The following is a 20,072-nucleotide window of genomic DNA, read 5'->3' as shown; positions in this document are numbered from 1 at the left end:
TCACCCAGTGTAGCTCCGGCAGTGGTAGTAAATGCTCCCAGGGTGTGGTGGTCCTGCCTACTTTCCAGATCCCTGCTCTCTCACACGCACACACACCCACACACACACACCTCTCATAGATAGTCCTTGACGGGGATCAGAGGAGAACGCAATGTCTTCCCTGTGCTGCAGGAGGGAGACAGGCCTCAGCACACCTACCAGTCTGCCTGCTGCTGCTGCTGCTGCTGCTGCTGCTATTCCCCCGCTGGTGTGTGTGCGTCCTCTGCTGCAGACAGCCCGAGACAGGCCTCGCTCCGGTTCCGCGTTGCTGTCCGAGGGAGAGGAGAGGGGAGAGGAGAAGAGCAAGGGTGGAGGTGAGAGGAGGAGAGGCAAAGGAGGATAAAAGAGAGAGAGAGAGAGAGAGAGAGACAGAGAGAGAGAGAGGGAGAACGAGAAGGAGGATGGAGGTCTCGCCGCCTGCTGATGCTGTGGAACTGATTCCGTGCAGCATCCACCGTGTCATGGCAGCCTCCTCCTGGAGCGGCCAATCACGACGCGGCTGTCACCCCGGGTATCCACCCACTGCAGATGATGAAGGAGGGAGAGGCCAGCAGAGGGAGCCGTTAGACACTGAGTGATATGACTCTGGTAATATTCAGAATAAAATATGCGATGCAATGGTTTCTCTCCAGACACCAGTGTTACCAGTCAGAGGCTGCTTTCTTCACTAACGGGCCGTTGATAAGCCTTTTCCTGTTACAGCACTGTTTGGCATTCCCTGAACAGAAAGCGCTGTTCTGACTCTTTCTTGCATGTCCCTTATCATGTTGATCATGTTGGTGACAAGCTGCAAGACTTCCCTTTAAAATCAAACATATTTTTGAATCTCTTTTTAGAAGCTTGGCATAGCTGTCATTCCAGCATCTCACTCTTTTAATCTTGGTCATATTGTGTGTGCATGTTTTGGTGCACTTTAAAGGGGCAGTGACCCCCAACAAATACATTTGGAAAAACTCATGGCAATGTCTCTTTCCAGAAATCATGATTCGGTTACTCGAGATAATCCACAGGCTGTGTTGTGAGCAGTTTCATTTAGGAACTATGGTCGAAAGAAAATAGTTTCTACATGAAACTGGTCACAACAACGTCTGCATATTATAGAGAAGAGAAGGCAACTCACACCAAAAAGATCTAGATTTATGTTAATACCAATACAGAAAATGTGTATTTTTGATTTTGACTGTCCCTTTTTTTAAAACTCTTTAAAATGCAGGGAACGCCTTGAGTTTATTTCTGGATATTTTTTGCAGATTACAATACAATTTAGACAGCACTGTGCAAAAGTGTAATTACAGCAAATCTATTTATTCATAATAACTTATGTACTATGTATTGCTTTGTAAGATACACATATATATATATATATATATATATATATATATATATATATATATATATATATATATATATATATATATATATATATATATATATTATAACATTTAAGTGAACCAGAAATACAAAACAATAACAAAAAATAACTTATATCAATGTGGTAGGCAATTATTAATATAAGTGCAACCGTGTAAATTATCTTTTTACAGTCACTCAATTTAAATGTACAGTTTAAAGACTGGAACTTTCTTCAGATTGCTTATAGCACTTGGCAAACTATTGGGGACTAACCTGATCTATAATTCATGATGGAGAAAAGCTCGCGTGGTTGGGCCCGATCCATTCATTATGTAATGGAGTTTAAATCAGTTCCCTTTAATGAATAAACCTGTGGCGCCAGATCGGCTGAGCATTAAAGATCAGGGGGATTACCTTGACGCAATCGTTTCCACGGGCTTTCCCGGAGTCATCCCCCTTCACTCTCCTCCTCTCTGGCACGTCGCTTCAGTCGGCCTCACCAACCTCCACATGGCAGGTGTTTTCTCCTATAACTAATCCGCGCGAACGATAAACTGAGTTTAAGTGATCTTTTTTCGCTCTACTTGAGCGAGGGGATGCCCTGCCTTCACTCCAAAGCGCCGGAGACCATGGAGCCAGACGGTGCATCTCCTGACACCGCCGGGGCTGTGAGGTCCTTCTGTGGGGAAACGGTGACCGAGCCGCCGATGGTGAGGGGAATGGGCTGGTTCTTCTCCCCGCTGTGGAGCCCCCCCTCGAAGACGCGCGGCGAGAGGTTTGGAGACGGTCTGAAAAGCGACAAAGTGGAGGCATGGCTGGATGACCACTCCGACTTCACGAGGGAGTACTTTTTAGGCAGAACTTCCGCGTAAGATATTTACTTTTTTTTATATAACCCTCTCCAACTGAGCTCAGCCGCATCTCTTAATATATTGATTTGAAAAGTTCTACATGACTGCAATACAACTAAACTGCATGTTGATGTAAATAAAGCCGAGCAAATTGTTTTAGAAACATTATTGCAGTAGGACAATGTTTTATCCACAAACATTTTTTGTGTGTTTTCCCAGCCAATCAGAAACGGGTTTTATTGTACATACAAGGAATTTGGCTTGGTGATTGGTGCGTGACAATAAACGAAGTGCAATAGTAAATGATATCATTTAAAAATAGCAAATGTGAAGATTTGCAATGAAATATAATAAACAAACAACTTAAAAGTATGTTTAATTAAAACAAATGTTATTAAAGTGTCAGGTTTAGTAGAGTTAATCCTAATCTGTTTTGCCTGTGACTTCAGGCTCAGTGATGCACAGACTCCACTGCCCAGGTTTCCCAGGAGCAGCTCAGACCACTCCGACATGCTCAGGGCGGCTCACCATCGCAGATCTTCCTCTCCACTGACCGACACACACTTGAACATTTCATCCCTGATGGACAGGCTCAAACCCTTCTCCTCCAACCCCGACTGGGGGTATCCCGTCAGTCCAGATATACTGGGCGGTCACTCCCCTTGCTCTCACCTCTCTCCTCGTTCGTCCCGCTTCTCCTTTTCTCACTGCCGTCCTCTTTCTCCCGTTTTCTCCCCCAACTTGCCCCACTCTCCTCACCCGCTGTGTCCCACTGCTGCAAACGCTGCAGCGTGTGGCCATGGGGAGTGTTGCCCATGGTCGACGGAGCTCCTGAGAGGGGGTCTCGGTTGGATGGGCTCTGTCGCAGAGCTCTGCCAGGGGGCTGTCCTGCACGCTGGGGAGCTGCTGACAGCCGAGTGTTGCTCCCTCTCTCTGGTAAAGAAAGACTGTGGTGGAAGGAACACCTTGGAGGAGGTGGTCGCCCCGACAGCGCCGGGGGGCTTGAGCGAGGTCAACCTCTGCGGCAATGCGCACCTGGTGTTGGTGAAGGGTATCATGGGATGTGTACTGGCTACGGGGTCACCAGTGAACCTGAGGGACGCATCAGAGGTAAACCTTCAAGCTGACAAATTGGTTGTCATGACTCTGCATTTTGGGGAAAGCTCTGCTTAAAAACAGACACGTTTCTACACATGACCAAGTTTGTTCAAGGGCACAGGTATCTTATGATCTTATAATGAGGACTGTACAATAAATAAGTCACTAAGTTCCTGATAACCCCTTCTTAGACGATGACATGGTTGTTTCGTGGAGTGCGTAGGTGTGTGTGAGGGAATCCCAGATGACGCACCTGCTCCTAATCCTGTTAGAGGCTTCTTCCACCGATTAACCTCTGAATAATGAGAGGGTGCTTATCCGTACTATGCTATGCTGTCACCTGCACACATACGCACACCCACACTAAGACGGCACAGCTCACTTAAGGGCTTACAGGAGGTACCCACACCAGCACTCCTTGTCCTCGCCACCGATGTGATTAGGAGCTGGTGCCAACACCTGGCAGCAATGGCAGGTAGCGTAGGTGTGGGTTGTTAGTTTATATTAACCTGTGGGACACTAAGGTTACTGGGAAACACGGGTAATCCTGGCCGGATCTCTCTGACGCCAATGAACAATATTGACCGAATAGTTTAAGATGGCTGGAGTATGAATAGAGTTAAGTAAGGGTAGGTGTTAAAGTCTTTTGCTGCCAAATTACATAAAGATCTTAATTCACACAATGATGCAATACACATGTTTTACACACACAAATGTGTTGCAATTAAGTATAAATAGGTGATGTAATTGTCTCCAGTGTTATGTACTGAAGTGCTTCCATTGTTCACGTCCTCAGGACCCCAGATTTGACTTCGATGACGATGAATCGCCACAGATCAGGACAGTTTTGAGTGTTCCCATCAAGAACCACAGCGGAGAGGTAACATTTGGAACAATTATTTTCAAAATGATATGACATGTGTCTTTTGCCCAATATGGAACCTTTAGTGCAATGCATTGCAACACAGATTGTGTAACAATAAAACACATCTTCTTTTTGTGGACAGGTGGTAGGTGTAGTTGCACTGATTAACAAGAGAAATAGCTGCGATGGATCGGTTTCCGGTTTTACCAACATGGATGAAAAGGTGTGTGACGGGAGGTTTGGGCCTGTAGTTACAGAGCAGCACATGTTAGAGCTGTTGTCTATGTATGTATATTACTTATAATGTAATGTATGTATGTCTCCAATTTTAATGCTAACTCTAAATATGTACACATTTTGTTAAGAAGCTAATAGCTGTCTGCCAGCAATACATTTGAGTTAAGTTTGAGTTGAATTTGATACGCCAGGTGCTGTCAAATCATATGGATGTGTTGGGGATGGTCCTGGATAATGTCCAGCTGTATGAAAGCTCAAGACAGGAGGCCAAACGCAGTCAGGTAACTAGAGAACAATGTGAAATCTATTCGATCTATTTCTGTATGCATGTATGTACTGTATGTATTTATGTATGTTTGTATGTTTGTGTGTATGTATGTTTGTGTGTATTGTATGTGTGTACGTGTGTATGTGCATATGTATGTTTGTATGTACTGTATGTGTGTATGTATGTATGTTTGTATTTTTGTATGTTTGTATGTATGTATACATGTATGTATGTATGTTCATTGTTTATATGTATGTATGTATGTATGTATGTATGTTTGTGTGTTTGCATGTATGTGTGTGTTTGTATGTATGTTTTTACGTGTGTATGTGTGTGTGTTTGTATGTATGTGTGTATGTATGGCTATGTAATCTAACTATGTATATGTACGTGTGTTTGTGCGTTTATGTCAGGTCTTGATAGAGATGGCACAGGTATTGTCAAAGGAGCACCGTTCCTTTGAAGTTCTGCTGAGTAAGATGGCTGCCACCATCATGCCCTTCACACATGCTCAGTACTGCACTATCTTCATCCCCAGTGAGAAAAGCTCAGTTGTGGAAGACCAGGTGCATTATCCTGTTTGATTCCTGTTTTCTGTTTGTTTAGATAATCAAGTCATATCTTTCCTAATGTATGGCATTTTCTGTTCCTCTGGTGGTTTTATTTCAGGTTTCATTCTCCAGAGTGATCCACCTGGAGTGTGAAGAGCTCGGATCAACCTGCCAGATCTACAGAAGGTTCTGCCTGTTGCTCGATTCATTAAGACAGAGAATGTATATCCTTATCATCATCAGACGTAGTGGAACTTGTTTCATGTCATTTTTCAGGGAGCGTGACATCAGAGATGTAGACCCATCACATGCCGTTCGAACTCTGGTTTCCACGGAAATACTCAATATATCGGAGATTTCTGAGGAATCAATGAAGAGTGTGATCTGCTGCCCTGTCAGAAATGAGAGGTCCGAAAATGTCATTGGTGAGTCTCTTGCGAGAGTGACAAAGGTCGTGATACATGGCAGATATACAAAGTGATTCATGAATATTGTCCTCATTACCTTTTCTTCGTTGTCACATAGCGGTGTGCCAGCTGACGAACAAGAGGAACAGAGACTCGGATGAGGTGGAAGCCTTTAACAGATATGATGAGCGCCTGCTAGAGGACCTGGCGGTGTACTGCGGCCTGGCCCTGCAGTATGCTCAGGCCGAGCAGATCACCGAGGAGCGGAGGGCCAGTATAGAAGTCACACAGGAGGTGGGTGACCCAGTTTTTGTAACTCACATCTTTAGCTTGCAGCCAAGTGAACCTATCGCAACTTCAAATTCTCTTCTTTCCCATAGGTTCTTGCCTACCACATCACCGCGGCGGAGCAGGAAATCCAAGCCCTTCAGGTGATTGTTAACTTTCTTTTGGTGGAAACTAATGTTTTCTTTCAGTTCAGTCTTGCCTCGTCGGCCCCCCACCGTAATATCATAAATAATATTGACAAGAAAGTGGTCAATCTCACCTGTCCTCTTCCCTTTCTTTCACGCACCACATCCTCCCTCATTCAGTTCCTCTAATCCTCCTTTTCCCACCACCTTTCCTCATCCACTTTCTCTGTTGTTAAGTAGTCCTGGAATCAACCGGTCATTACACTGAAGGTCACATTTTGACAACTAATGCTCAATGATTAGCGTCTATGATTGTAACCCATGTTAAACATAAAACATGATTTTACCTGTATACGTATGCCGTGTAGGCAAGATGTAGAAAAACAGATCTTGTGTTGTTAGTTGTGTTTGTGGGTGTGTGAATGCTCTGTTCCTAAGTAAGTGTATATTTCAATAGATTTTCTTAATGTTGTGTTTTATGTTTTTCAGGAGGCTGCGATTCCTACTGTTGAATCGCTAAAACTCCGAGACTTCCATTTCTCTGATTTCGGTCTGCCAGACGACCTGACCTCCCAGGCTACCGTTCGCATGTTCCTGGACCTCAATTTGGTGCAGGATTTTAACATAAATTACAAGGTAACCGACCTGCTGATAATTATGCTTTATGGTAGAGGGCAGTGCCACCATTGTTCAACCATGATACCATCTCAATATGGAAAAAGACATTGCTTAAAATGAGTTTATTGAAGGGTTGAAGATTAAAGAGTATGGTTGAGGCTCATGGGCATTGCTACTCTCAACATGGCTCTTGTGAACAAAGTTGATTTAGATGTTTATCATTTACTATCGTTCAATGTGACTCCAGCCCTCTTTGATCTTATTATGGTATTCAGATTTTGCTTGTTTTTTTACAATGTGACATGTTGGCTAAAGATTGCAAGGCTATGCCACAATTTTGAGGCCAGGGTTTCAATCCCACCCTTGGGCAACACTAGTCTCGGAGTACTCTCAATACCACTGAGCTTCCAGTATTCTGTTAGAGCAGCAGCTTGCTGCAACACACCACCATACTAATTATTATCTAATATTCCATGGTAACTAAATTCAGCAAAGTCGTACACATGGGGACACTGAACAACAAGTCTGTAGTAATTAATTCAATTTTACCTAGGTGGCACTAAAAGATTTGAAAAAATGCTGTTGTAGCAGCCTGCAGCTGACAGAAGCAGCAGCTTACAGTGAACAGCTCTCACTTTTTGTAGCTTTTCTTTCTTTCTAACTGACCCCTCTTTGGTTATTTACCACCTCTTGTACACGTCTCTTCCCTTCCAGAGTCTGTGCCAGTGGGTCCTGACTGTGAGACGTGGTTACAGGAACAACGTGCCTTATCACAACTGGAACCATGCGCTGAGCACTGCTCAAAGCATGTTCGCTATGCTCATGGCCACAGACCAACTCCAGGTTAGTGCACGCCTGCATCTACGTGTGTTTTTTGCTCATGTGCACGTACAATTAGCCATCACTACCAAAGCTAAGATAAAAATGTAACTTTCGTTGCCAAACTACTGTGCTTGCTAAAACATTACTCGTTATTCATTAATTCAGTATCAATATCAATGTATTTATGAATAATATAAATACTTTATATATCCTACCTCATATGTGCAATAATGTATATTCAACCACTCAATCTGATTATATTGTATTTTTAGCTTTTGTTGTTTTTGGGGATTTATATATTTATTATATCTTTACTAGGTTTTGTTTTTGTTTGTTGTCTACTGATGTCTCTTGTTGCACTGTCCACTTTGCTGCCGTAATCCTGCAAATGTCCATCAGGAAAATGTGTGCGTCTCCTAATTTTGGTGACAATCGACTATGTGGAGCTGTCACGTCTTGACGGTCGATTCACGTTGCATCCACTGCTCGTCATCTTTCTTTTGTTGTTTTGAAGTACAGCTAACTTCTTCAGTTTGTGGAGGAGTCATTCAAGGCCTGCAGGGTTCCTCCGGTACAGGACACTCTTAATTATTCGAAAGAGGATTCATTTTTAGACCTCCCCAAAACCTCTTAACTGCTTTCCATGGGGATCACACTCCAGCCTAAATCTCTGCTCAAGTGAGCTCTGTCGCTCACTTATTTCAGTCTCTCTCTCTCCTTTTCTCTGCCCGTGTCTCTATAACATGATTAATTGTGACTGTGGTGCAGTGAAACTCGCTTCATCCCGTTTGATGTGACAGGGCTCTGCACATTGGATGTTCTAGTGGGTTGTTGTAGTAGTTAAGGAGTTGGAATGACAATGATTGTAGCTGTAGTGTTTGATTTACAGGTATTCATGCAAATTATATTGATTTTTAGCCTGAAACTAATATTCATGTGTTTGGTCAGGTGTTTGGGTTCTTTAGGTCAATCAGTCAGACGTGATATGGCCAAGTTCTGCGGAACAAAAATAAGTTTATCTTTAGTATATTATTAATGGTTTTTAGGATGTATATTCCATTTCAATCATACATCAGCATCCTCTTCTTTTCTTTTAAGTTTGAGCGTTTTATCAACATGTTTTGAGATTTTTGGTGTAAACTTTTCACCAGCACATGAATAACCCATGGCAAAAGGTTAACACAATTATATTTGATCTAATTTTTATGTTCTGTGTTGTGCCTCAAGATTTTTGTTGTGGGGCGGCGGTTGATGGGCTAATTTTTTTGGACACTTTGTGATGTTCGTTCTTAAAGCAATATAATATAAATATGCTTTACAGATGAAACTGGCTTTCACGTAGAGAAGCAGGGAAATAACATTCCCTACTGTTTCTCTCTCTCTCTCTCTCTCTCTCTCTCTCTCTCTCTCTCTCTCTCTCCCCTTCTCTTTCTGCTGTATTTCAGACCATTTTTTCCCGTCTGGAGGTCTTAGCGCTGATGATCGCCACTCTGAGTCACGATCTTGACCACAGAGGAGTCAGTAACTCGTACATAGAAAGGTAAACACTATACCTCCCCTTCTTTCATGTTTGCTGCATTTTCCATGGCTGTGTATATTTGTAGTTATATTTATCCAGTATTATACTGATTATGCTGTCAATGGTCAGTCACAGCCTTCTTATATTCAGCCAATATAATACAAAATAAACAAAAATACATAAAATCTTAAAATAAAAGTAATAAAAAAATATTTCTTGCTTTGTGACACAAAACATATTCTCCTGCCAGTTCTACTGTGGTGCTGTCTTTTGGAAGGTAACACAGTTTTCTGGTTAAATTTGAGGACAAATTAATTAACTAATTTGTGAGATTAACTTCTGTGTCAACTTCTCCTGTTTTAATATCTAATGGATACAAATTCTCTTTTTCCCTTTGTAGCCGTTCTCTGTTATGGAGACCAGTTTCAATGGCGAGTTGATGGTCACTAAGTCTAAATCTAGTAACGGTTTGTTTATAGGTTGATTTATTTGGGTTAAATGTTGAGCGAATTGAACTTCTCTGTTCAGTAAATTGCAGCATTCTAGTTTGTTTATTCATTGTATTTCTGTTTTCCACTGCTTGAAATATCTTAGTTTATTATCTTTGCCTATTTGTTTAATTTGTAGGTGTTTTCATAGCATCACTTAGACATACAAATATGATTTCCTCAATTGTTCCATTCCAGGTTTATTTATTTGGGTTCAGATAGCTTCACTGCTCTTAGTATGCTCTGTGTTGGTGGGACTCTGAATCTGACTCTACCATGTGGCTCCAACATTTGATTGTTCTTATTTTTATTGAGAAGAGTTATTGGCCCAGTTCTGCCCTGCACCCGTGGTTTGGGCAGTTGTATGGACTCTCAGTATGGTTTTACTGAACGCACAATGTACTTTTTCACCTGAGTTTGAGTCCCAGTGCTCTTAAATGACCAGCAATTGATTGGCTCAAACACTTTGGAACACTTTAAACCAAACCCCTCTCTCTCTCTCTGTTTCTCTCTCTCGCTCAGGAGCCAACAGCCTTTAGCTCAGCTCTACGGACACTCGTCTCTTGAAAACCACCACTACAACCTGTGCCTCTTCATCCTAAACAACACAGTAAGACCTCATCCATTCATCTTTTTATTCATTTTGAACCCCATCTCCTTTTTCTAAACCTCTGAGTCAGCTGTGTATGCATGCAATCTTTACCTGTTTCATCATGTCCAACTACTTGTAAACCATAATATACTACTGTGTTTATCTCCAATATCACACATAACTGGACTCCGTATCCGTCTATCGATCTGTCGTTGTCCGTCTCTTTACTGGAGTCATTTTTAAATCAATCTTTGCATGACACACGGGCACATCAAAGATTTTTACGTTTAAAGATATACACCGAGGAGGAATGCAGTTAATTGGACGATAAACTGATATATTATTTGACATTTGTTTTATATATGAATTGATTGTTTGTATAGAATTAGAATACTTGGAATATCGTCTGCTTTCAATTAGGATTCTCATGTTTCTTCAACAAGAGCATACCATGCAAAAGCTGTAATGTCGCCGGATATCCTCCAAGAGAAATGTTGCCAAGTCTCCCTTTAAGTGGTCTTTATTCTTTTTTTTTTAAAGTCTGATTAAAAGTGTGGACACAGTCTTTGTTCTCATAACAGACGGCTTGTGTTCATGCCTGAGTTCAAGTCTTCATTAACTTCACTCTCTCAGCCGCTGTCTCTCTCGTCCTCTCCCAGGGGAGTAAGATTCTCAGCGGTCTCTCTGCAGAAGACCACAGAGCTGTCCTACACATGATTAAAAGGGCAATCCTCGCAACCGACCTGACCGTCTACATGGAGTATGTTAAAACAGGAAATGTACAGAGTAGCATAGCTCAAGCGTTGTGAAAGTCTTCTTTTCGCCCCTGATGCCCCCTTTTTTTTTTTTGCTTTTCTTTTAAGGAGAAGGAAGGAGTTCTTTTCTCTCGCCAAGAAAAGCAGAGTGAGCTGGAAGAGTGAGAAACAAAGAGATTTACTGAGGTGAGAATCACATACATGATGATAATGATATCTGTAGTGGAACAGGGCCGTTCCTTTAAGATATTTGTTCACCCCACAGGTCGATGCTGATGACAGCCAGTGACCTCTCTGCCATCACAAAGCCTTGGCCGGAACAAAAAAGGGTACGGTTCTTATCTGAATATACTTCCTTATTTTATCTCCGAGTCGTTTTGAATTCATCACAAGCCTTGACCTCCCTCTTTCTCCGAAACAGATTGCCAACCTGGTTACCATGGAGTTCTTTGCACAAGGGGACAAAGAGAAAAAGGAGTTCAAAATCAAACCCATTGTAAGTCTCGCTCGCAGGATTTCTTTCTTATTACATTTATATATTGTACCAAGGCTTGTGAAAATTTGGTTATATAGAAAGCCCAACAAGAAAGTAGAAAATACACATTAATTAATCATAAATTGATTTAAATAAGCTATTTCATTTATTTAACTACTATACATTTTTTCATACTCGTCTGTATGGTAAAATATGAATCACGTTCATCCCAAAATGTTTATTTTACCTCCCTGATGCAGGCGGTTTTTCAGTTGAAGAGTCCTTCTGGCTTGTTTTAGTCCCAGTTTAAAGAACATATATAAGAGGACGCTTTTAAAAAAAACAGCATTACACCTACCCAGCCGGTGTCAAACCTTGATAACAGTGACAGTGGAATCATGTAATTACATCATACTATGTTTGACTAGATCGTCTACAATTCTTCCGGGCTCCTATGAAATAGTCCTATTCTAACAGCCAGCTCTACTCTCTTCTCACCAGGACATAATGAACAGAGAGAACAGCACTCGACTGCCATACATGCAAGTGGAATACATCGATGACATCTGCTATCCACTCTACAAGGTGTGTTATTCCTGCAGCTGTTGCACGTGTGCGGATGCATGCGAGCGGTATACATGCATGTGTAAGGGAAACAAAAACCACAGCATTGTCCTCAACGCTGTTCCACTCTCTTATCCTCTAATTTCCAGTCTTCCATCACTCCCATGATCACACGTTCACTGTCTCTGTGTCCCTCAGGCTGTATCGAGACTGTTTGACGCCTGCTCCCCACTGCTGAGTGGCTGTAAGAAGAACAGACATAACTGGATGCATTTTGCTGAGACTGCAAAGAGAGAGGACTGTGAAAATAGTTGTTGTGTAACCCTGGAAACACATAAAAACACGGCGGAAGAGACGCAGGCAGACGAATAGGGGACTGCACAGAGGATGAAGACACAAAAGGCATTTTAGCCACGTGCAACTGTTTGTTCTCCATCCTCTCTTGGACACAACTTGACTAAATATCTGCATCGTGCCCACACATCAGTAGATGTGTTTCAATATCTTCAAAGGACCGAAGGACAAGAAAATTATAATTTCCATTCTATATCTGCATTTTTGTGTCAATGCAGACCATGTCATGTAATTACCGTATACTGCATACCCTATCTATCTGTAGAGTATTTTGGGCTATAGGCATCAAAACTATCCGTGGCTGCTCAGTATAGTTATGATCTCACAATGCCTATTATGGCATGCAATCCTGAAAGGTGTTTTTGTCACCCTGTAGTACCAGTGGTGTTTATAAAGCATTATAAATGAATGAAAATTAGTTACCTTCCTTCTTTTTCTTTCTGAATTTCTCAGCAAACTACGCTTAATGTTTGCGCTGATTGTTTTTCAACATATCCATTCAAACATAAAATTGTAATGTATAAATGTGGCATTTGCCTTCAGAAAACATAATCACAACACCAAATTATGTGAAAGAAAAAATGCTACAGACTGTCAGTTATAAAATCACTGTTAAGTCAACAATTTATAAATAATGTCTATGTTTTTTAACCCTTTGTATGTAAGTATACAAATGTAAAGTAAAGTATGTAAAGTATGTAAGTATGGATGTAAAGACAAGTATTATCAAGATAAAGATGAAAACACACCGTGTGCAAATCAACCTCCAATGCCCAAGCTCAGTGACACGTTTGTTGCACTTCACGATCCCGGCCTCCGGGGGGCAGTGATGAGCTTTAAGGCGGCGGCGCAGTGGCGGCTGATTCCGACCCGCAGAAGAAGACGGCGACGGGGAGACAAGAGGAAGAAAATGACAGGGCGCGCAAAAAGAAAACCTAAATCCAGTCAGGTAATATTACAATGTTTCGACCCCCTCTGTCGGGCCGCAGGGGTGTCCGTTCAAAAGGGCGGCATCACCATGCAAGGAGCTGTGCTGCGTGTTGTTATAATGGCGCCAAAGCAACTTCTGATAAACGCTATGGGCAGAGCTGTTTGGCACGCTGTCTTGAGCAGTAGCGGTCAGACGACAACATGGCAGCAGGGCACCGATACCGTTATCAAAAAGCCTCTTGTTCAGTGACGTTCACAACGGCAAACTGTTAAACGTCACGTGCCCGCTTATTATAACATAACGTTTCTATGTTTGCATGAACTTAACTACACATGTCTGCAGCGCTGGGTCATTGAGCGTTATTGTAGCTATGTGACGTCTGCAGGCCAGTCTGCTGTAGAGAAACGTGTGTTGATTTCATTAGTGGGTTGATCCCACAAAGGCCACCAGTCAGTGCCCTCAATGCTAACATTGGTTAGCAAAGAAGACCTCCCAATGAGTCGTCCTCGGTCCCTTAACGTTGCTCTGCCGGTGTTGTGTTGAATACTGTTACCTCGTCGACATGTGTTTCCCCCTACCTAAAAAAAACACTGAACCAACCCTTATCGCTTAACCTAACCACCAAGGGGGGCGCTATCATTTTAACAGGAGGGAAACGCGCTTCGACCGGGGAACAGATTTCTACATAACACCTGTTAAGAAAACAATCAGAGCACTGAACAAGGCTCCATTTATAAGGGCAAGGAAGACCACATGCAATGCAGTTGTCATTTTATTCACACCAATTAAACAACCTTGCAAAAAGTCCTACCTTAATGAGCTGTAGAGTTTCACCTTGACTGTCAGTCTGGAGGCTGTAGGTTGTAGATTCTGTTGAGTTTGATTGTGCTGTGCTGTTGGTTAGATAAAAACCTGCTTTTTTATATAATTCATTTTTTTTTTAAACACAATCATTAACATCTGTTCGCAACAAGACTTGTAGGAAAATTGTGTATGTCTGGTTTGAAGTGAACCCTTTAATGGTAGTGTTGTTATTGTAGATGTTGACTTGCATATTATACTTGCGTGTACCTGCACATAAATGCACTACACGTGCGCACACGCATTAAAACCGAATACAAAAGGTATAACCAGTGGGTCTGCTGGTTAACCAAATTGAGTCGAGGTAATACCCTAATCTGGTTCTACTGGAACAGAGGACCTTTAGAGTTTTCCTTCTTCATTCCATATACTGGTGTGAGTCTTTCCTTTCCACAATCGTGTTGGTTTTGGAACCAACAGAGGCATCATTTTTTTTTCTCACAATTAGTTAGCCAGTAGCCCTACATTTCTTTGTATGAAGTAGCGCAGTTCTGAAGGCGCACCTATGTTTGAAGTGTGTTTGATCTTCTCACCTATGCCTTCCCAGTACTTTATTTGTCCCTCGTATGTAAACCTATACGAGGGCTTTGTTTTGGTGATCTTAGCAGTACATTACCATCCACTGATTGACAGCAGTCCTGCTTCTGCCCATCTTTTCAAAGCGTATTTAATATGCATTTATTCATCATCTTAAATGTTCCCCAATGGGCTTAACTCATTGAGAGTAATGTTGGGAGATGACCTTCAGATGTCGAATTGTGCTCAAATTTGTGCCCATCTTGTCTCAACATCTTCAGATCACCAGGTCCCTCAGTTGAGCTGCCTGATAGTAGCTACTGGTATAACCCAATACAATACAATTCAATGTATTGCAGGGCTGTTTACCAAATTCACTGGCGACTCGGTGTATAACATCATCTTTCCTGCAATGCTTTTCTTCAGGAGTCCGGTACTGGCAATGGGGAGTTTAAGAAAGCCCGTACCGATGAATCCGAAGCCGCGCTATCTTCAGAGGTGCTTTCAGAGCAACGAGACGAGATGCTGCAACTGTATAAGCTTCAAATGCCAGAAGATCTGTACCACTTCTGGGACTTCTGCAAGGAGCTCCGCCCCGACAGCCCCCGTGGTATGCTCTCTACCACTACGCTCGATCTTGTTACATGAAAACCGGTTTGGACGGAAAGGGGCGTCCATTTTCCTGCCTGTAGACATGCAGAGAAAACGGGATGGACCAATACTTAGCCAATGGAAAGGCTGGATGAATGTGGCTGAATGCACAAATGTTCTACGAGACCACTTGTAAAAATACACAGTACCAGCCCCCATGGTCTTAATAACTGCCAGACAGTCCACGGTGGTCTAAACAACATTGCTGTTTAACACACCATATAAGTCTTGACAGCCACTAATCGTCAATAATCTATAAAGAGTCAAAACATTTTTTAGCAATTCCTCAATGCAGGTTTCCTTGATCAAAGTGACATCTGCAGGTTTTGTGTGACCGTCAGACTAAGGATGGAAGAAAGAAAAACTTCCCATATGACTGATTTCCTGTTTACATTTTTAACAGGCTGCTTTGTAAGACCATAACGAGGATAATAGAAGCTACTGGAAGAATGTGGTTCCTTGAACGTGTCTTTTAGCTTTCTTTGGTTTTGTAAATTGTTCCACAACACACACAATACATCAATATAAGTATCAAAACCATCCGTAAAAGCCCAATTTGCAGCAAGCGAACACAAACATTTGACTGATTCTATTTATCTCTGTGTCAATATATTTTTTAATTCATCTTAATCCATATAGGTGCTCTGAAAGACACGCTGGGTTTGCAGCTGGTTGGTCCCTTCGACATCCTGGCAGGAGCCCACAAAAACGCCAACAATCCTCAGCCCAACTTCCACCTCCACTGGCGGTATTTATACGACCCGCCGGAGTTTCAGACCATCCTCCTGGGGAGTGGAGACAGTCAGCATCACATCGGCTACTACAGGTACACACGGCGCCCGTGCCGAGCCGGCGTACTTGCTTATGGCAATGCTGTAGCTTCCACGACAGAGCCATTGACTTACTATACCAGCTACAGAGAGAACACAACAGAAACCGCGGTAACTGTATCTACATGAGTACGATTCGTTCTGATTTACTGAATTCTGTTGCTCCCCAAATCCACCAGAGACCTTCCAGACTCCCTGCCTTCGTTCGTTGGGGAAAATGAAGCCAAGAAAGGCTGCGCCATCGCGCAGATGGGAGACAATATGTTTGCTGCTGTCCTGTGAGTACTGACCACGCGGAGACATTTTCTATACTTTCAGCTGCCTGTTTTAAGAGACAAAGTTTCAATTTCAATATGAGAAACTGTAGACTGTTTGACATTAGGGCATTTTATCCATCTGGCATTTCTAGTTCTGTTTCAATTTTTGCAGTACGCTGACACTGCACTTTTCATTTCTCACCAGTAGCAAACGGTGAGTAAGCGTTCCAGAAATAATTGTATGATGTCAAAAGACAGATTTACACATGCAGATATGGATGCCACACAAAAACTGTCACACGCTAAATGCTTGCTCAGATCAGTGATCATAAAAGGTAAATTACCTATTGTGATAATATGCCTTATTATATCTGCATTTGTCTTCTTTTGATTCTTTCCTCTTCCATGCATGTCGTCTTACGCACTTCCATCAGCCTGTATCTGTTGAGGAGGAGAAAAGAGAGGGGCAGCAAGAAAGCTGGCGGAGACGCCTTGGACAGCTTGGAGGCACAGCTGAGAGACAGGGCGGAGACTCTGTGCTTGTCCCTAGAGCAGAAGACCAAAGCCATGAAGCAGAGGGACAAGAAGGTGACTCACACAAGGGAGCAAAAACAGAGGTTTTATCCAACGTCTATTGTTTTAAGAACTCACTTAAAACAATCCTAACTCCTAACTCACGTGTTGCTTTGTCCCTTGAACTGTACATTTAAACCACTGCAGCGTATCAAGTCAATACTATACATAGTTATGTCTACTACAAGTTAAACCCGTAGCATTTTCAGAACAGTCTATATTGCTTTCAAGGAGTCTCCTTGGTACAGTCACAGAGGATAAACTTACTGTAATTTCACTTAATGAGGGTAAATCATTTTAAAGTGGTTGTATATACAATACAAAAACGTTTGACCACCGTGTTGTGCTCCAAGTTGACACTAGCAGGAAATCTCTTACCACCTATCTCACACCAATAGGTGGTCACCAAGACGTTCCACGGTGCCGGCATCGTTGTACCTGTAGACAAGAACGATGTCGGATACAGAGAACTACCAGAAACAGATGGTGAGCTCGTACACAGTGAATATATAGTAATAAACCTTGACGTTTGAAAGGCTTGAAAAGCGTGTTTAATTCCAGGTAGGTGCCCTGTGAGTGATTACTTTTCTTTTTACGTGATTACTTTTCATCCTCTATATTCAGCTGGCCTCAAGAAGATCCTCAAGGCCATCGCTGAGGCCCGGAACGACGAAGAGCGCGTCAAAGCCTTTGGACCTCTCCAGGAGATGGTCACTTTTGTTCAGTTTGCCAACGACGAGTGTGACTACGGCATGGGATATGAACTAGGAATGGACCTCTTCTGTTTCGGATCCCACGTGAGTCTTCCAATCCCTTTGTTGTCTGACTAGTAGCTGGTCTACAAGGCTCCATCCGTCCCAAAAATCATTTCAACCACTCTGAAGTCAGTGTAAACATTCAAAAATTCTAAATGTTATCTTTTACTTTGGCATAGTCATCTATAGTCTTTTTTTTTTTTTTTCATCATAAAAGCACACAATTCAAATGATAAGGAATAAAAAGATTGTATTTCATGGATTTAAACAAATCTTGTCATTAATGGTTTTAATGTATTATAATCTGCTTAGAGTTATTGTAAACAGCTCATAATTCACCTCTAATATCTATTTATGTTGCTGTGAAAACGTCTCCTTCAAACAACTGGGTTTATTCAAGTTTTTCACAAACACTACATTTTACGAGATTACATGTGGACACATCATGATAGCGTTATAATTCGGCCAATACTCATTTTCACTGAACAGCCTGAACGCATCATAAAGTAACAGTTACTAGTCCTCCTCGTGTCAGTTTAAACACGGATTGGTTGTTTACAATGTAACATTCTCAGAGATCGGCGACTAGAGAAGCATAAATTATGTCCTGATCGCATATTTTACTGAATATCAGCGGATAACGATCGTCTGTAAAACTTTATTTCACTGTGATGGTTAACGTTAAACTGTGTAATTTACCCGCTTATTTATTTATATATATGTGTGCCGTACCGTGAGGGGGATCCGTGCGCATCACGGATCAACAACGCTCCATTACACCACTTATGCAAACGCATGTTTTGGTGAATTAATCTCTTCTCAGGTTATTTTTAGCATTTTCAATTCTGCACAGTGCTTCCCACGCATCTTGTGACATTGTTCTATGTGCTGGAGTAAAGGTAAAACGCTCCTCACAAAGCACTGCCCCATAGCCTTGTTTAGGGGTCTGCACCCCTCCAGTGGGTCACAGGATAAATCTGAGCACAGTGGGATTTAAAGCTAGGGTTGGTAGTCACAACCATTTTTTTATTCCATATGTTAAAATTGTTATTACTTCTCCCACAGCAATCAATAAATCAAATGCTCTAACAAAAAACAAGGACAAATCTGCTACCTGTGGCTTTCCCAGGACTCCTAATAAGTCCATCTAATCATTTGATTCAGTCCATATGAAACCAGAGTCTTGCACAAACTGCTAGTTTCACCGCTGAGTACTAACAATGGCCATGTTTGTTGTTTACGTTCTTTATTATGATTTCGGGGGAGGGGCTTCAGAGGGAGGCCTGAAGGGACCAGCCCGTCAGTGTAGACTTTCCTGCTAGATTCTAGCGACTTTTGGAGCTTGTGCTGCCAGCCACTTTCATTGGAAAATAGTTGGAATTGTGTATGCTCTGATGTAGCTCTAATAAGATCTACAGTAAGTGTGCGGATATGTCTTCTATCAATTGGGAAAACGCTGACGACACTGGTGTGGGTTTTTGGGTTGATAGTTTTTATAAATCTAGAATACACTTGCTAGTTTCTCATCATTACCAACCCTAGCTTTGATGGGATATAAGAGGCAGAACATTTCTGCCACACACATTTGTACACATTTGTGGGATTCAAAAGCCAAAAGTTTTGGGACCCACTCCCTTTAAGCAGTGTAAAGGCCTGAATGTTGCGACCACTAAGATTGTAGTTGAAAGAAATGCATTATTGCATTATTAATCCTGTTTGTTTCCTGACTCTCCCCAGTATTTCCACAAGGTTATCAGGCAGCTTCTGCCCATGGCCTACAGCCTCCTGAAACGCAATCTGTTCGGGGAAATTCTGGAGGCCCACCTCTCCAGCCGCAGCAACAACAACCTGGACCAACTCTCCGCACAATAAAAGAGGAAGAAGAAGAAAAAGACGTACACTCCAGCTCGAGTTCTTATAAGCTTTTCCCACCACGTGTCCTTGTCTGTCTGTTTGTTATTGTTCATGTTTCTTGGTGGTTTTGGTGCTGCTGTCATTGATTGGAACCAGTTCAATGATAAACTTGTTTGTAAAAGGTAGATGTCTAATAAAGTATTTTTATATATTTACCTGTCTGATTTTTGTTTTCCGGGTGTATTACTGTACCTTTTTTAAATTTGTACTTTTCATTTTAAGTTTTCTATCATCAAGGGAGAATTTTATACAATTAGTCCGACCACTGACATGACGGGGAATCGTGACTTGTAGGATAGAATTGTGTTTGGAGTGTGATCCCATGCAGTGGAAGCAGAGGGCAGTGCTGCATATAGAAGTATACGATAATCCTTTTAGTCCTACAGCAGGGAAATTTGCAGGATTACAGCAGCAAAGTGGACAGTGCATCAATAGTAAAAAAAACAGTACAATAAATAGTCAGTCAATTTATAATGAAGAAAAGACAAGACAACAAAAGCTAAAAGTACAATATA

General features: G+C 42.0%; 2 protein-coding genes across 2 annotated transcripts; both read left to right on the top strand.

Moving 5' to 3' along the window:
* Positions 1-1,988: 1,988 nt before the first annotated feature.
* Positions 1,989-12,287, top strand: pde5aa (phosphodiesterase 5A, cGMP-specific, a). Its single transcript, XM_076090066.1, has 20 exons — positions 1,989-2,260; positions 2,693-3,353; positions 4,138-4,221; positions 4,349-4,429; positions 4,635-4,724; positions 5,125-5,277; positions 5,381-5,448; positions 5,539-5,687; positions 5,788-5,963; positions 6,050-6,100; positions 6,572-6,718; positions 7,415-7,543; positions 8,968-9,062; positions 10,052-10,139; positions 10,781-10,881; positions 10,985-11,062; positions 11,142-11,205; positions 11,298-11,372; positions 11,853-11,936; positions 12,114-12,287. The coding sequence occupies exons 1-20, from the start codon at positions 1,989-1,991 to the stop codon at positions 12,285-12,287; spliced, it is 2,820 nt and encodes a 939-aa protein (XP_075946181.1).
* An 842-nt stretch (positions 12,288-13,129) lies between these two features.
* Positions 13,130-19,712, top strand: hpf1 (histone PARylation factor 1). The gene is made up of 8 exons (XM_076090067.1): positions 13,130-13,218; positions 15,004-15,187; positions 15,868-16,054; positions 16,238-16,336; positions 16,750-16,903; positions 17,287-17,374; positions 17,513-17,685; positions 19,381-19,712. Exons 1-8 carry the CDS (start codon positions 13,180-13,182, stop codon positions 19,513-19,515), a joined length of 1,059 nt encoding a protein of 352 aa, XP_075946182.1. The 5' UTR covers positions 13,130-13,179; the 3' UTR covers positions 19,516-19,712.
* The last annotated feature ends 360 nt before the right edge of the window (positions 19,713-20,072 follow it).

This window comes from Anarhichas minor, unplaced genomic scaffold, assembly GCF_050575085.1.
Source record: "Anarhichas minor isolate MPS153535 unplaced genomic scaffold, ASM5057508v1 ptg000012l, whole genome shotgun sequence".
Taxonomy (NCBI): domain Eukaryota; kingdom Metazoa; phylum Chordata; class Actinopteri; order Perciformes; family Anarhichadidae; genus Anarhichas; species Anarhichas minor.
This window is presented reverse-complemented; position numbering and strand designations above follow the sequence as displayed.

What these genes read in the sequence shown, in the direction of transcription:
- hpf1 (XM_076090067.1), top strand. Translation starts at nt 13,180, where the DNA reads ATGACAGGGCGCGCAAAAAGAAAACCTAAATCCAGTCAG. An exon ending in GAAAACCTAAATCCAGTCAG is followed by an intron (nt 13,219 to 15,003) that starts GTAATATTACAA and finishes GCTTTTCTTCAG; the next exon opens with GAGTCCGGTACTGGCAATGG. An exon ending in AATATGTTTGCTGCTGTCCT is followed by an intron (nt 16,337 to 16,749) that starts GTGAGTACTGAC and finishes CACTTCCATCAG; the next exon opens with CCTGTATCTGTTGAGGAGGA.
- pde5aa (XM_076090066.1), top strand. Translation starts at nt 1,989, where the DNA reads ATGCCCTGCCTTCACTCCAAAGCGCCGGAGACCATGGAGCCAGACGGT. An exon ending in AGTAACTCGTACATAGAAAG is followed by an intron (nt 9,063 to 10,051) that starts GTAAACACTATA and finishes TCTCTCGCTCAG; the next exon opens with GAGCCAACAGCCTTTAGCTC. An exon ending in GACCTGACCGTCTACATGGA is followed by an intron (nt 10,882 to 10,984) that starts GTATGTTAAAAC and finishes TTTTCTTTTAAG; the next exon opens with GAGAAGGAAGGAGTTCTTTT.